The sequence below is a fragment of the Lethenteron reissneri genome, chromosome 38 (assembly GCF_015708825.2).
Source record: "Lethenteron reissneri isolate LAM-NWPU_2019-01 chromosome 38, ASM1570882v1, whole genome shotgun sequence".
Lineage (NCBI taxonomy): Eukaryota > Metazoa > Chordata > Hyperoartia > Petromyzontiformes > Petromyzontidae > Lethenteron > Lethenteron reissneri.
In genome coordinates this window covers 523,999-541,227 of record NC_083816.1, presented here as the reverse complement: position 1 = coordinate 541,227, position 17,229 = coordinate 523,999, and the positions used below count along the sequence as shown (strand labels likewise).

At 47.3% G+C, this 17,229-nt stretch overlaps 2 protein-coding genes across 3 annotated transcripts in view; one reads left to right on the top strand and one right to left on the bottom strand.

Annotated features, from left to right (window-relative positions):
• Window positions 1-6,848, bottom strand: part of NUMA1 (nuclear mitotic apparatus protein 1) — a 42,879-nt gene extending 36,031 nt beyond the window's left edge. Inside the window, 3 exon segments of the mRNA XM_061566867.1 lie at window positions 4,522-4,604; window positions 5,206-5,263; window positions 6,584-6,848. Of these exon segments, the coding sequence (XP_061422851.1) occupies window positions 4,522-4,604; window positions 5,206-5,244 (122 nt within the window). The 5' untranslated portion in view covers window positions 5,245-5,263; window positions 6,584-6,848.
• A 963-nt stretch (window positions 6,849-7,811) lies between these two features.
• On the top strand, window positions 7,812-16,204 carry LRRC51 (leucine rich repeat containing 51). Of its 2 annotated transcripts, none has more exons than XM_061566929.1 (4): window positions 7,812-8,182; window positions 11,229-11,575; window positions 11,801-11,949; window positions 14,271-16,204. In XM_061566929.1, the coding sequence occupies exons 1-4, from the start codon at window positions 8,071-8,073 to the stop codon at window positions 14,320-14,322; spliced, it is 660 nt and encodes a 219-aa protein (XP_061422913.1). In that variant the 5' UTR covers window positions 7,812-8,070; the 3' UTR covers window positions 14,323-16,204. The 2 variants fall into 2 exon arrangements, with proteins under 2 accessions (XP_061422913.1, XP_061422912.1); XM_061566928.1 differs by having other exon boundaries at window positions 7,918-8,182; window positions 12,863-16,204.
• Window positions 16,205-17,229: the final 1,025 nt, after the last annotated feature.

Genomic DNA, 17,229 nt, shown 5'->3' with positions numbered 1-17,229 from the left:
TAAAAGGGACTAAGCCTTTTTGTTATGTAGAGATGATGCGGTTTAACTCGCTGCCAGGAAATTAGTCTTTGTTGTGTAGAATGGTTGACTGAGCCTATTATTATGTAGAGGTGGTGCGGCTTAACTCGCTGCCAGGAAATTAGTCTTTGTTGAGTAGAATGGTTGACTGAGCTTTTTGTTATGTAGAGGTGGTGCGGTTGAAATTGCTGCCAGGAATGCTCCAAATATGTGTAGTTAAATATTTTTGCATGGTTAATAACATCTTTCCAATTATTACTAAGTTTGCACCCATCATCACGGTTGAAATTATGTCTGTGTTTGTATATTTGGATGGCCTCATGTACAAACCTTTGATGGTAGCCAGGAGGCTTGCAGAGCACCTTAGTCTCGGAAAAGACAATTTCATGAGAACCCACAGCGTTGTAGCAATGATCGGCAACGGCAGAAGAATCAGTTTTGCCGTGTTTCAGATCTGACTTGTGATCGCGGACACGATCAGAGATATGACGTTTCGTTTCTCCAATGTAGCAATCACCACAACTGCAACTCAGTTTGTAGACTCCAGGGTATTGTAAGTCAGGAATGACATCTTTCACAGATAGAATTAGATCACGGATTTTATGTACTGTAATGAATCGGACTTGAATCTTATGTTTGTTTAGAATTTTGGAGATCATTTTGGTCACGCCTGCTATGTATGGTAACGTGACAGTTTTGTACATCGGGCCCTCAGGATGAACGGATACTCTGACCGCACCATCCGCCAAGCTGTTTCTCCCACCATACAGAAACAGCCACATGAAACTCCGATCAAAACTGTCACGTTACCATACATAGCAGGCGTGACCAAAAAGATCTCCAAAATTCTAAACAAACATAAGATTCAAGTCCGATTCAGTACAGTACATAAAATCCGTGATCTAATTCCATCTGTGAAAGATGTCATTCCTGACTTACAATACCCTGGAGTCTACAAACTGAGTTGCAGTTGTGGTGATTGCTACATTGGAGAAACGAAACATCATATCTCTGATCGTGTCCGCGAGCACAAGTCAGATCTGAAACACGGAAAAACTGATTCTTCCGCCGTTGCCGATCATTGCTACAACACTGTGGGCTCTCATGAAATTGTCTTTTCCGAGACTAAGGTGCTCTGCAAGCCTCCTGGCTACCATCAAAGGTTTGTACACGAGGCCATCCAAATATACAAACACAGACATAATTTCAACCGTGATGATGGGTACAAACTTAGTAATCATTGGAAAGATGTTATTAACCATGCAAAAAATATTTAACTACACATATTTGGAGCATTCCTGGCAGCAATTTCAACCGCACCACCTCTACATAACAATAAGCTCAGTCAACCATTCTACACAACAAAGACTAATTTCCTGGCAGCGAGTTAAGCTGCACCACTTCTACATAATATTAGGCTCAGTCAACCATTCTACACAATAAAGACTAATTTCCTGGCAGCGAGTTAAGCCGCACCACCTCTACATAATAATAGGCTCAGTCAACCATTCTACACAACAAAGACTAATTTCCTGGCAGCGAGTTAAACCGCATCATCTCTACATAACAAAAAGGCTTAGTCCCTTTTACTTGCACCTTTACATCATCCGCACCTAGTTAACACAACAAAGGCTCATTCCTAACAGCGTGCTTCAGCCGCACCGAACCTCACATAAATAATATTCAGGGCCTACCTTGGCTCCTCCCACCCTTAACCAGTATATATAAAAACACGGTTTTCCTGTAAATTCTCTCACTTGATACAGCTACCGTGCTGTGACTGTTCTACCTGAAGACGGAAGCTTGTGTTGCTTCCGAAACGTCGTGATTTTTATTTTATTTTTATTTTACTTTTGTTAATTTAAATTTTCACCTACGTGACTTTACCGAAAAAACCTAAGAATATGAATCCTTGCAGTCACGAAAGCTTCAAATCTAGAATCTATGCCCATAACTACAAAACTTTTAAAAACATGTTTTTATATTGGACACTCAAAATTGGGAGCAATTTATTTTACTTTAATAAGAATAAGCCTGATTTATAATGTACATAATATGTGTGCAGCTAATCACTAACAGGCATGGATCAGATATCACTCACTACTACTTCTCTATGGCTGGGAATCGAATACAGGTGACCTGGATTGTAACAAACTCAACGATCCACTTCACCACTGCTCATTCCCGAGGAGACAAGAAAAAAAATCACACAAGCACACATACAGAACGACAATAACATGGCCCATTGGGAAACCTGATTCACGTCCTGGTATAAAGCGCATTTCAGCCAAGGACAAATAACTAAACACAAAAAGCAGTTCTAAAGAAATTCGTTTTCTAATTACATTCAGAAGTGAATAGCACCAGTGGCTTCCTAATATCGGAAGGAAGCGCGTTACAGATAGCTACATAAGCACATCTGAAAGAGCACGATGTGATGACCGTCTTTGTTCGATGGTTAGCTAAAAAGTCACTGTGACGAAGACCCTGAGTTTGCGTGATAAACCGGAGTTGAGCAATAAATGTGTAGCGGCATAGTTGAAAGCTGTAGACGATTGCCACTACTTGTAGCGTGTAATAACGGCCTCGAGTCAACAGGGAGAAGGGAATCTAAGGGTGATGAGTCAGGCCATTGGGCTAAGGTAACTCTAAGGCAGCTCGGGACCACAGCTACAAACCCTCAGACCCCCAGGAAGGGGGCTGGGGGATAACGTCACTCCCCAGGCCCTTCCAGACGGTTCCAGAAGGGAGGAATGGCTAGGGGCAGAGTGAGCCAGAATACAGTATAAAAGACGGTCCCCTGAACGGGTCCGGCAGTCGTCGTTCACCTGAAAACTCAAGAGCCACCCAGGAGCTGCCACCTTGAAGACCCGAAGTGAAGAGCCCTAAGGGCTGAACCTGGCTAGGGTCGGGCCAAAAGCTTAACCAGTGAAGAGGCTAGAGCATAGCCAGTGATAGGCATCGGCAAGGTAAGGTAAAAGTTCAAATGTAAAAAAAACAAGCCTACCTTTACCTTACCACAATACAATCACTCTACCCTACATTTTACCCTTTAGCAGGTAAGGTAAAAGTTAGAAAGCAACGAGCCTACCTTTACCCTACCTTTTACCCTTACCCCATACAAATTACCCGATTACAGGGCTATTACTGGGGTACTATTACACATGAAATAGGTTTATAATGGTAAATGCTAGGTAGAGCGCTTTATTCATATAGAATACTCTCGATGAATCAAATTTTACACGCTTGTCGTTGTTGTTGTCAGTGTTGTCGGTGTTGTATCCTCAAATCTTGTAACTAAATTTTAACCCACTTCCCAATGTGGTATCGACTGCAAATTTTGTATACTTATGTCATACTGATGACAACACTATATTCTATCATAAAAAATATATGTTTTGTAATATAATTTTTTATATGTTATGTTTCGGCTTGGGTCTAATTGTCCACGGTCACCTGACATTGGCTATAATTGGCCACGGTCCCTTACGTTATGGCAAGCTTCGGGGCCATTCCTGGAGTGGTGGAGTTCTGCCATTACTAGTACATTTCATAAAAGCGTGTTTTAAAAGTTTTTTTTAAACATTGCTTATTAAATGGAGGCCACGGAGTGCGCCACAGAACATTTAGCGGTAAACAAGGTACCGTATTTACCGGGTAATACTTCGCGCTACCTTTACCCTACCGGGTAATTCTTCCGAGCTACCTTTACCCTACCCTTTACCTTACCCCTTGGGCATGTCGACACCTTTACCCTTTTACCCGGTAAAAATGGTAAATTACCTTACCTTGCCGAGGCCTAGCCAGCGATAGGTAGGCTAGCCGGAGGAATATCTCCCTAAGTATCGGGTGGAAGGGGCCATACCCCTTTGTGTTATTGTTACGTTATAATAAACGTGATGCCTCCAGAAGAGAGAAGTCTCCACAAGTTTAATACCCACTACAAATATATGCTTTTTTTTACAGAAAAAAACATCAATTGGGCCCAATGTGTCGGTTTGAGAGATGTCGAGAAATTGGTACCGGTAAACAACATGGTACAATTTGTTGTCATTAGTCGAGGTTTTTGAGATGCTGTGTCTTGCAGAAAAAAAATTCCCTGCATAACATTCACGATCTTTAAGGGGCGATTAGTTTTAACGAGCACCTAAGAAGACTGACAAGTCACACGAAGAGGTGGGTGGCCAGCACCATGCCTAACCGCCTTTACACATGCTCGATCAACCAAGGGGAGGCCCAGGACTGGTTCAGATATTCGTCACTGGTGTTGACCCTTTGAACAGAAATCGAAATTGGGTTGCTGAGTTCGTAGCGCAGCGCGATAACCGCGACACTACGGCTCCCCTGTGTGCAGCAGAGACTACAAACATGAAATTATAAAAAAAAAATACTTATAAAGTTTACTTAAAAAATGTACATGGGTCCTTCACAAAGGAGTACAACTGTAATTTAATAATAATCCACGACATACAAAATGTTTCAGTGACCAATGCAATTGCTTACATGGTCTGTATGATGTGCAGGTAGGTAGACAGGTCTTTGAGATCCCAGAGGCTCTCCGTTTTCTCTGCACACATGCAGTTCACCTGCATGACGTAGCATGGTAAACGTGGGTTAAAATGCAGATTATTGATCTTGATTTGACGCTTTCGTGACTGCAGGAATCCATATTCTTTGGTTCTTTCGGTAAAGTCACGTAGGTAGAAAAATAAAATAATATATGACGCCTGAGGTCATCCGCTTGTGTTGCAATCAAAACGTCGTGAAATATTATTTTAGTTTTATTTTATTTTTATACTTACGTGAGTGCAGATTATTGGTTACGGTAAAAAACTGGCAAAATATAAAACTGGCAAAATCTCCAATGTCCAAGATAAACCATAACACCTGCCTTATCCAAGTCTCTATGGTGTACATGACCCTTTGAGATTCCTGGGTGTTTTCCATTATATACTCTATCCCATGGTTGTACTGAAAACAGTCGAGCACAGCATTGAACAAACTGTGTGACAATATACAGCCCTGGCAAACATTTCCTAACCTCAACGACTCACATCATCAGTTCTAAAGCAGTTGGCTTTAATGTGACTGGAATGCCACGGCATCCGAGAAGTGTGGGTGCAACATTTTAAAATGTCGATCAAGTTCATACTTGAAAAAATAAAACTTGCGAATAAGTGGACTCACCCAACTAATAAGAGCTGCAGATTTTCGTCCGTTAACCATTTTGAAACAATAAAGCACGCTGCAAAGAGACACCAGGGGAAGGATTATGGTTGGTACACGTTGAATGAACACAATGCCCCTACTCGCACTGTTGATATAATCAGAAGTGTATTTCCCGAGTAAAGCCAACATCAAAGTGCATTAATAGTTCATTATTTAATTAATTTAAACATATGTTTGGTCTGTTACCCAATTGTTGTATTTCCGCTGCGCAATCGTGTCGTGTCCCGATACAATAATCCACTTGGAACACAGTGCGACCCTGTTGGTCGGTGAGAGAGCGGCTCTGCGAGATATTTCACACGACTTTTGAAAACAGTCGCCGTTCACCACAAAGGGGCGGTGGACATTACCACGGCGCTTGTGCCATGCGATGGGCATGGCACAAGCGGGACAGACCCAGGTGCCATGGGTTCACCGACTGAGATGACTGGCAGATGACCCAAACTCTGCTCCCCACTGCCAACTCTCTGCGTTTTAATCGCCCGGCGCTCTGCTCATTGTTGTGAGCGTCGCTCCTCTGTCCTCTGTTGTTGCTGGAGGGCGACTGCCTCCAAATGCCAGGTATCGTCCTTCACGAACCTTCTCCAGAGGCCGATCTTGACACTGCTGGTACCAGTGACACTCATCGCAATGCACCATCACAGACTGATAAGCATACTTATTCGGAAACTTGTACACAGTGACATGTTTTAACTCTCACTATCCCAGGGCTGGCTGGACATAGGCTACTCTGCACAGATTTCAGCTGGGTTAGTACACAAGTATAATGTATATACTGTAGTGTAACACGGGAAAGACTGTGTACTTAATATACAACTTGTATCGTATACATAGTGTAACTTGTACACAGTATTATATAGTGTATATAATGTAATGTGTGCACAGTACATTTCATGTATATAGTGTAACGTGTGCACAGTACAGTATCATATATAGTGTAACGTGTGCACAATACAGTACAATGTATTTAGTGTAATGTGTACAGTACAGTATTATGTGTATAGCGTAACGTGTGCACAGTACAGTATTATGTAGTGTAACGTGTACACAATACAGTACAATGTATATAGTGTAACGTGTACACAGTACAGTACAATGTATATAGTATAACGTGTACACAGTACTGTATTATGTATATAGTGTAACGTGTACACAGTATAATGTATATAGTGTACAGTGTAACACGGAAGACAGAGTGTATATGATATACAATGTGTACAATTTATATATTGTAACAGTACAATAGTATAACAGGCTAACGCGGGTACACGGTGTATATGTGGTATAGTTTAATGTTTGTGTATAAAGAGTATAAAAAGTGTAATTTGTGAGGTACCGTCCGGCCTCTCACCGCAACACCGCGCGCGCCCCTTGGCCCCAACCTATTTTCAAACGCCAACGACTGCCTCAACGCCGCCTCCTCATTGGCTCGCCGCACGCGACGTCACCGAAGTTGACCCAATAGCCGCGCGAGAGCAACAGCGCCGTGATTGGCCGGGGAAACGCGGCTCGGGGCTAATGAGAGGTGTGTGGGAGGGGAGTGAGAGCACACAACGCGCGCACGTGACGAGTCACGTGACGAGCAGTCGTGGGGGGGGCGGTAGGAGGAACGGGGAGGGGGGGCGGTAGGAGGAACGGGGAGGGGGGGGCGGTAGGAGGAACGGTGGGGGGGGGGGTAGGAGGAACGGGGGGGGGGCGGTAGGAGGAACGGGGGGGGGGGCGGTAGGAGGAACGGGGGGGGGGGTAGGAGGAACGGTGGGGGGGGGGGTAGGAGGAACGGTGGGGGGGGGGTAGGAGGAACGGTGGGGGGGGCGGTAGGAGGAACGGGGGGGGGGCGGTAGGAGGAACGGGGGGGGGGCGGTAGGAGGAACGGGGGGGGCGGTAGGAGGAACGGTGGGGGGGCGGTAGGAGGAACGGGGGGGGCGGTATGAGGAACGGTGGGGGGGGGCGGTAGGAGGAACGGGGGGGCGGTAGGAGGAACGGGGGGGGCGGTAGGGGGAACGGGGGGGGCGGTAGGAGGAACTGGGGGAGCGGTAGGAGGAACGGGGGGGCGGTAGGGGGAACGGGGGGAGGGCGGTAGGGGGAACGGGGGGAGCGGTAGGGGGAACGGGGGGGGCGGTAGGGGAACGGGGGGAGCGGTAGGGGGAACGGGGGGAGCGGTAGGGGGAACGGGGGGGCGGTAGGGGGAACGGGGGGAGCGGTAGGGGGAACGGGGGGAGCGGTAGGGGGAACGGGGGGGGCGGTAGGGGGAACGGGGGGAGCGGTAGGGGGAACGGGGGGGGCGGTAGGAGGAACGGGGGGGCGGTAGGGGGAACGGGGGGGGCGGTAGGGGAACGGGGGGAGCGGTAGGGGGAACGGGGGGGCGGTAGGGGGAACGGGGGGGAACGGGGGGGGCGGTAGGGGGAACGGGGGGGGCGGTAGGGGAACGGGGGGGGCGGTGGGGGGAACGGGGGGGCGGTAGAGGGAACGGGGGAGGACCGGGGGGGGCGATTGGGGGAACGGGGGGCGCAGAGGGGGGTAAGGTGGGGGGGTCGATGGGGTGGGAATCGCGTCAAGTGACGGATCCATAGCAACGGATATTTTCCTTTGGGGGGTCACGTGGGAGGTTTGTTTCCGCCAATCGAGGACGCAGTGTCGTGTCCACGGCAACGCGTGGTACAACAAGAGACGCGGTACAACAAGAGACGCGGGAGCGGAGACAGCAGCTGGGGACAAGAGAGCGGGCGGGCGGGTGGGGAGGGTCGCCGGGAGGCAGGTGCACGGGGATACGAGGCGCGGGTGGTCTCCTTTGGAGCGTGTCCCCCACCCCGCTGCTGTTCGCAGATGTCGGACGAAATGTCCGCCGCCGCCGCCACCCAGAGAGGCGGCAAGGGCGCGCAGAGCGCCAGTGGCGCCACGCTGGACTTCTCATTTCGCTGCATCACCGCCATGGAAGGTACACGAGGCGGCAGGGTGGCGACGCAGTGGTAACTCGTAGCGAGAAGCACCTGGGTTAGATTACCGACTTGGGCCCCTTTCTGTGTGGAGTTTGTGTGCTTTCCCCCCTGTTCCGCGTGGGGTTGCAACGTGTGTACTCTGGTCCCCTGTCATAAAAATACATAAAGAGTGTAACTGTGTTTGGCCAAACCATCTAATGCTGAAATATATTTCCAGCAAATCACTCGATTGGTATTCCACACCGCAGCAACATCGCCCCCTGCTGCTGCTGCAATCACAAGGCAAGACCCTCCTGAAAAGAGGCACCAGACTATTGATGCCTCGAGTTTCCTGGCTGGCTGTGGTTTCTCTCCAGCCCAACGGTAGCTCTGTTTGAAAAATAAGAATAGGTGTCACCCATTCTGGCAATAAATAGGTGTTAAGATTTATGTTATTTTCTACCTACGTGACTTTACCGAAAGAACCAAAGAGTATGGATTCCTGCAGTCACGAAAGCTTCAAATCAAGATTGAGGTGTTAAGATGTTCAAACGTCAAATAGGTATATTTTGCGAGGAATTGAGTCCGCATTAACCACACGTGCTTGTGGTATAACATGTAGACACACACATCTATTAGTTTGCTTGGTGTTTCGTTGACACAAACGGTCCCGTAAGTCGCTCTGTAGTTGGTGGCTGCTGCGGGCGGTTGCTACCGAAGCTTGCTGGGCTAAACCGTCTTAACGGGATCTTCCGTGTAACAAGTATTGAGTTTAAACGGCGGTAGAAGTTTGGAAGACATAACACGACAGTGATAGCGACACCAAAGAGTTTGGGGTAACAAATACAGAAGACGGTTCATTTACGTAAGCTCCAACTTCTGAATTAGTGGATTTTTTTGCCAGAATAATCTTTAAATCCTACAGAATATAAAAAAACACATCATAATACGTTTTGTCTTGGCATTTTATTTAGTAAAAAGTTAGATCAATTTTAGTTTCCGAGTATGGTACAGGATTGTGAGAAGAGTATGGAAATAACAGCAATCTTATATTTTATACTAGCGAGAAGTACCCGGCGTTGCCCGGGGGGAAAATATATTAAAAAACTTCTCAAAACTTAAAAAATAACATATACAAATGAAAATAAAACTTTGATCATTACCTCATTAATTCAAATAAAACCCAACGCGCGGTGGAAATAAAAACTTACGGTCGCGCGCCAAGATCCGATTCTTTAAATCAAACAAAGGAATCTAAGGTTGTATTGGCGTTTAATCGATACCACAAACGCTCACCAGATATCGATTCTCGCGGCGCTTTGTGCGGGATACAGGGCCTACGCGGAGGGTTGGGCGGGGGGGGGGTGACGTCAGCAGGCGCACTGCGTAACGCTGCCGCATGCGGGTGGTGTGACCGCTCACTTGCCGTGCAAAATAACCATTATTGCGCCCCCCCCCCCCCCCCCAAAAAAAGATACAAAAGTCTATTTTTATACTTTTTGCATTGTGTACAGTCTGGAAACTACCCACATGTTTGTTACATGTCGGGAAGTATGCTAAACATTTCAAGCAGACACATTCACAAATTTCCCTTTTATATATACAGTATATAGATATATCCATTGCAAAGCAATGGGTTCTTCTCAACCAGTACAGTACTAATTATAATACCCCACTGCCAGGACAACTCCTCACAGCTTGAGCATAAGGAACCTCATGGCGAGACCCCGGGGTCCCGAATAAACAGAAGTCAAAATCGTAATTTATTTTTGGCGACTCCGTCCCACCACGCACATAAACGCCGCGACCCACCAGGCGCGGATCATTCTGTTGTCATGTCGTGTCGTCCAAGCGTAGCGAGGACGAATGCGCAGAAGAGCTGAACAAGCGAATGCACTCCATGTACTCCATGCTCGGGTATGGGCAGGATCATAAGTCGTATCCAAAGCTGATCAAACTGCCTACACGACTTAAGTCCTTAATTTGTCATAACGGTATGCATAATACAGTGAAACTGCTCTCTTCATTATTATTTGTGACCTACCAATGTCTGCAGCCAGGATCAATCAATGACAATCCTATTACCTGTGGATATTTAACAGATGAGATGCGTTGCACAGTTAATTCCTCCTGTTTGATAATACTTCTCTTGTCCTTATGCATCTGTGCAGATAGGGTTTTTTTGCGGTTAAGCCATAAGTCCCCACAATGTGGACAAGAGGAGCGGCGACCCACTACTCTGTAGAGTAATATTGGTATACTGTAAACGCTTGTTACAACATGAACAGCGCCTTGAAAACGCGTACTATTTTATGTACTGTTTATAAAGTGTGTTCACAAATCCACACTTAAAAACGCGATGATTGACAGAGGGGTGTAAATTATTTTTTCGATAGTGTATTTAAATAGAGGTACTGCAAGTAAGTAGTTTTCAGTTGTAAAGGCATAGTTTAACAAGACAACACTTTTAAGACAACACTTGCCACCATCCTACAAACCCATTGGTGAAAAAGCAAAGTTTTTGTTTACATGAAAATGTTTATGCGAGAGCCGGGGGCTTATGGGACCCCGGGGTCCCGCCATAAGGTTCATATGAAGCATGCATATTCACTGAGGCTAAGCAGTCTTCAGATGACACAAAAATAGGAATGCACCAAATAGTACGTTCCGTTATTTTGCCGCTGAATACTATAATAAGCAACAACATAAGCAAGATTGCAGAAAAATTCGTTATTTATGTTTGGTTCTAGACAAATATTTTACATTGATCTGGTAATGAAGTTGGAGTGCCAAGCAAATTCTTTTTTTACTTTTTATTTGCTTATTACTTATTGTATTTACCACTTACCTTTATTATGCTATTCGTTGTGCACAGTTGCTCTTTATTTTGCACGTGGTTGAAATTTACTTTGCTCAGTCGGTGTTAGCCGCTGAGTTTGTGACGGGTTTATTTTTTCATTCGTGTTTTACTGTATACCCCTTTATCCTTGCCTTGTAGTGTGCACTGATGCCTACCTTATTTATGGCGTTATTTGGAGTGTGTTGTTTGTGTCGTGTCGCTGTCAGACTTGCTCACAGAAGATCCTCGGAGTGTGCCAGCGGAAGCAAAGGCGCGAAATGCCAATGCTGTGAAGGCACCAAGTCAACACAAAACTGAGGATGCGATTATGGCAGGAAGTGGAACAACATCTATGCGCGTTGCTGAAGTCGGGTCGCTTGGTTATGCGAGCGTGGCCCCAAGCACAGACACCGCACAGAGTGAACACAAGTATGACGTGACGGCCCTGCGCTTGAACAACAATGCGCTGACAAACCTTGAAGGATTCTGGGAGACGACAGCGGCACTGATTCAGCAGCCTTCTGCCCTGGCATGGATTGATCTTTCTTTCAACCAACTGTCGGACATTCCGCAAGTAGGTGCAGATATGCACTTTCACCTTAGAAAGTACACAGGATGATCTGAAAGGTTTCCATGTGTCCACACGCACAGGTGCTATGTGACACTTCACTTGGCAAACGGACTCCATGCTTCCGTGCGCCAGGTACTGTGTGACACTTCACTCGGCACACTAACTTCATGCTCCAGGTGCTGTGTGACACTTCACTTGGCACACTGACTCTGTGCGTCCATATGCCAGGTGCTGTGTGAGCTGCAGGAGCTGCGTGTGCTCTATCTCCATGGTAACACGGTGTCTCGGCTCTCCAATGTCAGCACCCTGGTCCCCTTGCGTCATCTCCGTTCACTAACGCTGCACGGGAACCCAATTGAGACGGAGAACCACTACCGGTACCAGCACACACAATACCCGCGGCTTACAACGGAGCCGTGACACAGTCCAGCAGTAGCGCTTTGACCGCTCGTTGATGAGGTTTGCAGTTCTAATCCAGCAATCGCCGTGATTAATACTGCTGTTGTATTGACCGGTAAATACTTCACGCCGTCTGCCTCACGGTGGACGTTAAAGATCCCGTGAGGTCATTCGATTTGAGCAGGCCATTGTGTGCCAGTGTCACGGTCCAGAATTTTTTTAATTTAAAGAATTACCTGCAAATTACTCAATTCGGATTGAATGTAGCAACATCGCCTCCTACTAAACAACTGTAGACTTTGTGAAACGTAGCGCTTTGCTTCATGATAACTTCGCGTCATAAGAATTGCGTGAATACCAAATGTACTAATTGTAAAATATGATAAACTGTAATGCACTATCTTCTTGGTTCTTTCAGTAAAGTCACGTAGAAGGGAAATAATAAAATAATAAAAATAAAACATAAAATTCTCACGACGTTTCTGCCACAACACAAGCAGCCGTCCTCAGGTGAAGACAGAGCTGTCTGAAAGACAGCGCTCCAATGAACAGTGTTCATGAACAAGAAGATGAATCCCTGCAGTCGCGAAAGCTTTAAATCGAAATGTAATGCACTAATTTATTATTCATAATAAAGGTTTTTGGGTTAGATCATCATGTGAGTATAAATGTTGTGGATTTACTCTCCAACACACCGGTGGGCTGAATTAGTACTCTAATTGGCGCGTTGTTTACGTGCCAAACCTTACTGGCTGTGTTTGGTGGTGGAGGGTTACGATAAATTTATACTTACACGATCTAACCCAAAAGCCTTTATTATAAATAATATTGGTCATGAAAGCCTACATGTTAAAATGACTCATTTATTGTCCCTGCATGTCTTTGTTGCAGCTACTATGTGCTATCAGCACTGCCTTCTCTCAAATCTCTGGATTTCAGCGCTGTGACAAATCAGGATCGACAGACTGCTGTGATCTGGAGTATGAACCGTGCCCGGCACTCCAAACGAAAACTATGAGACCAGCAAGACTAATCAACATATTTGAACTTGCACACCACACTTCATTCTGATGACACGAAGATAATCTGGAGGGAATGTCGATCTCAATAAATCTACATCTGAACAATTGCTCATCGCATTTACACATTTCAAAGCAAAAACCTAGGTTCTAAAATCAACACTAGTATACCACAAAGCATTAAACATTAAAATATGCATATTTAGGCATGTAGAGGAAAATGTTTTATACATCACCATTAGTATAAATAGAAATGTGATAGAACAAATTCACTTTAATTTCAATGTTGTACATTGTGGGACAAACTATTATTTAATAACTAGGTTGTTGGGGGGCGCCATAGGCGCCCCCCAACAACCTAGTAATCATCATAGAAAGATAGATAAAGTTGTGCGCTTACCAACATAATGGAACGTCTGTCCCTGCAACTTGTTGAATGTGATAGCGTATGCGGGAAGAATGGGAAATTGTCATCGTCGCAAAACAAATGGCAAAGTCGTGTCGGTGGGGGCCAAGTCGATTCCGGAAATCAACACCGAATCGCCTCGTTTTCTCTCTCAAGCGTTCATGATATTCATCATAGACAGAGAGAGGCTATGGTCCCGGGTCCTCCGGCTAAGAGGGTCCTCGGGGAGGCTAGCAGACCTGACCCTAGTCAAGGTACAGGTCTCGACTGCCAGCCATACGGACCCGGCCCTGATAAGAACGTCGGGCTCCGAGGCTTCCAGGGTCGCACCACTGGCTCACTCCGCCCGGCCCTGATAAGGACGGCAGGTCAGAGGAGGTCAGGGTCCTAGCTAGCCGGTCTTCAGTCTTCACTGGCTCTTCTGTCTTCAGCTGGCACAACTCCCCGAACCCTCCCGGGGTCCGGCCTTTTATCCTGCTCTGTGGCTTGCTCCGCCCTAGCCACGCCTCCCTTCCCGAACCTTCCACCAGGTTCTGGAAGGGTGACATAATTCCCCCACAGCCCCCTACTTGGGGGCCCCCTACTTGGGGGCTGTGCCCATTCGTTCCAGGATCCGTTTTCCCGGCTGACTGTATACAGATTTTTTTGCTGTGACAGTTTCACCTGAAGACGGACGCTTGTGTTGCCTCCGAAACGTGATTTTATTGTTTTTGTTATTAATTTTAATTTCATTTTTACCTACGTGACTTTACCGAAAGAACTAAGAGTATGAATCCTTGCAGTCACGAAAGCTTCAAATCTAGAATTAGTAGCTATCACCCGGAGATGGTGTACATTCGTCCAATAACACCATTTCACATGTGTTGTGTTCTAGAACTAACCACGGAGACGTCTGCTGGAGGCAACGCGTTTATTACAACTCTTAACCCTCTGTAACACTATGTTACACACTACTCTCTTCCACTCGATAGTCTAAGGGAGGGACAGCCTCCCTCCTAGCGTACCCTACCCACTCCGGGCTACGCACACGCCGGTCCCTTGTGACGGCGGGAGGCTGGACCGACCCTCCCACCCAGGGTCCGGGACTCGCCTTGGACCACTTCAACCCCGGCTTAGCGAGAGCCGTGGGGAGGGTCCCAGGGGGTCCGAGCGACCTCGGCTCTGCTTCAACCCGTGCTGCACAAGAGCCACGGTTGAGGGTCCCCGGGTCGCTTAGTCCAGTCTCCAGATCTTCAGATGTCTTTAGGCTTGAGTTGGCGGATACTGCCCTGACCGTCCCGAGGGCTGGCCTTTTATCCCCAGGTCGGGGTCACCCCTCCCCTCATGCCCCTCCCCTAGAATCTTTTAGAAGGTCTTATCTTAAGGGGTCTTAGCCCCCACCCCTGGGGGCTCTGGGGTGTCAACCTTTGGTCAGGGGGGGGAAGGCTCTTATCTTAAGGGGTCTTAGGAAGTGGTGGGGGGGATCCTCCTCAGCCCCTACCCCTGTCGGCCCGTGAGCGTGGTGGCAGGTCAGCTGCCCACAGCGCCTTATGACGGCGCAACACATGCACGGGACGTGTAGGTTTGCAACGCCCCCTACATGAAAACGACGGGAAGTGCAGTGTTCATGTTCATGACAGATAAAGTTGGGCATTTATATTAATAATATTGATCACTGTTGATTTAGCATCCTTTATGTAAACTGAAAACATGGGTGTGCATATTCTGTATATGTGTTACATATGTCTTTACACGTGGGAGGAAACTGGAGCACCTGGAGAAAACCCACGCAACTCTATCTGATACAGATGGAACAGATGGAGATTAGTCCGAACTTGCTGTACCACCTCCTGGCCCTTGAGCGCTACGTCTATTGCATGCGCTATGCCGTACACATGCCTGCACATTGACAGGAGGAGGCTACACACGAGTTGGGCATAATGGGAGCGTCTCGGTAAAATAAAAGTGTAGAATTCGTAACTCGCACAGTTTTTTTGTTCACTCTCGGACAAAGAGAACGATTCAATTGCGCAGGAAACCATAGCCAAGCGGAAAGGCCGCAAGCACTGGCGCAACACAATTGCCAGGCTTGTGGTCCTATGTTAGGATGTTTGGGAAAACGAAATTACTTCTACAAAGCCGTGATTTATATATAGTTTGGGACGCTGCGGTTCAGGTAACACGAGCCCGAACGTCAACCCGACGGCCCGAAGGAATTGCCTCTTAGACGGGGCATTGCAGTTAAGAGGAATTGTACCGTATATGGTAAATATGCAACGACTTTGCATCATGTTTGAATATTTTAATTAACTACATATGTTGAAGTTTTCAAGTCAAAAGACCACGTGTCTCCAGCTAAAATGAGTAATAAATGCAGTGCTAATTGTATTTAAAGACCCTGGAGTCACCGCTTTTTATTTTATGGTGCAGACCAGATTCTCTACTGGATGGCCAATGTTGACCACTGGTATCTGGAGCCATGCACACATTGCCAACAGTGTTGACTACCCTGACCTTAACTCTGCAATGTGGAACAAAGGTTTCCACAAAGCGTACCTTCGGTATTTCAAAACTTTTTTTTTCAATTAAACAGTATATTCTGTTTTTTTCGGTAATGTCACGTGACTTTACCGAAAGAACCAAAGAGTATGGATTCCTGCAGTCACGAAAGCTTAAAATCAAGATTAAACAGTATACTGTTGTACCAGGTTGCCCAGTACTGGCTAAACATATAAAGTCACATGATCTCGTGATAAACATTAATGAATTGGACTGCAGATGCTGAATTTAGTTTTCATTGTATGTGTAATAAAAAGACTCAGACACTTCTTTCTGTCTTCGTGTCCTTTATTGGGTTCTTGTCTTCTCCCACACGGCACTCTGTGATAACACTGTCTTTGTAGCCCCCGGCTGTTGACTCTCTTTTATAGCTTCCTTTCTCTTCCCGCAGACTCTCTGCTTCATCTACCGTAACCTCCGTTCTCTCCCTGCAGACTCGCTGCTACCCCTTTATGCAGACCCTCTTGGCTGCTACTGTATGCAGACCCGCTGCTGACTCTGTATGCAGCCCCGCTGCTGACTCTCTATGCAGCCCCGCTGCTGACTGCAGCCTCCTCGCTGCTTCGGGTCGGTCACCGCTGGCCAACGGTGCCGATCCTCGCTCCCCCGTGTTCGTGGCGATCTCGCCACCCTCTGCTTCGCCCTTCGTGGCCTCTCCCTGTTCCTGGTTCCCCGTCACTCCCCCTCCTCTTCCGGTTCCCCTCCTTCTATAGCTTAACCCCTCTCCCCCCACGTGACCTAACTCCTCCCCTCATGACGTCACCTCCGGAGGGCCGTTTACGCCCGCATTACATCACCCTCCCCCATAAAGAAAATCCAGCCGACCTCGGCTGAATTGCAACCTGACAAGCAATGCGGGTGTAAAGGACCAACACGTAAAAAGACACGAAGCATGCAACAACAATATAACAAGAACACAACACAATTTTAACGAAACGTGAGGGATTTCGAGCGAGTACGGGTAGCCGGGCCGTCCCGGACGGTCGGCAGCCCACCCGCTGAGCGGGAACGTGGAAGGGTTTTAAGGGCGACGGGAGCGAGTTCATCCGTCGCCATTGGAGGCCCGCCACTGTCCCGGTCGCGTCCAGAGACATCCCGTAATCGCGTCCGCGGAGGGATAGGAAGAGCTGCAGGTCCCGTAGGTTCAGCGGCTCCGGTCGGCATCCCACGAGCGGAACGTCCTCCTCCCTGCGGCGTCACGGCCGGCTTGTCTGTGAAGGGTACGACAGGCGCTCTCGCAAGGTCAGCAGACACAGGCAAGGGCGAGTCGGCAGCAACAGACCCCGGCAAGGCAA

Coding starts and splice junctions, on each gene's coding strand:
- LRRC51 (XM_061566928.1), top strand. CDS start 8,071: ATGTCGGACGAAATGTCCGCCGCCGCCGCCACCCAGAGAGGCGGCAAG. Junction 8,183..11,228: donor CTGCATCACCGCCATGGAAG/GTACACGAGGCG, acceptor TGTCGCTGTCAG/ACTTGCTCACAGAAGATCCT. Junction 11,950..12,862: donor GAGACGGAGAACCACTACCG/GTACCAGCACAC, acceptor TCTTTGTTGCAG/CTACTATGTGCTATCAGCAC.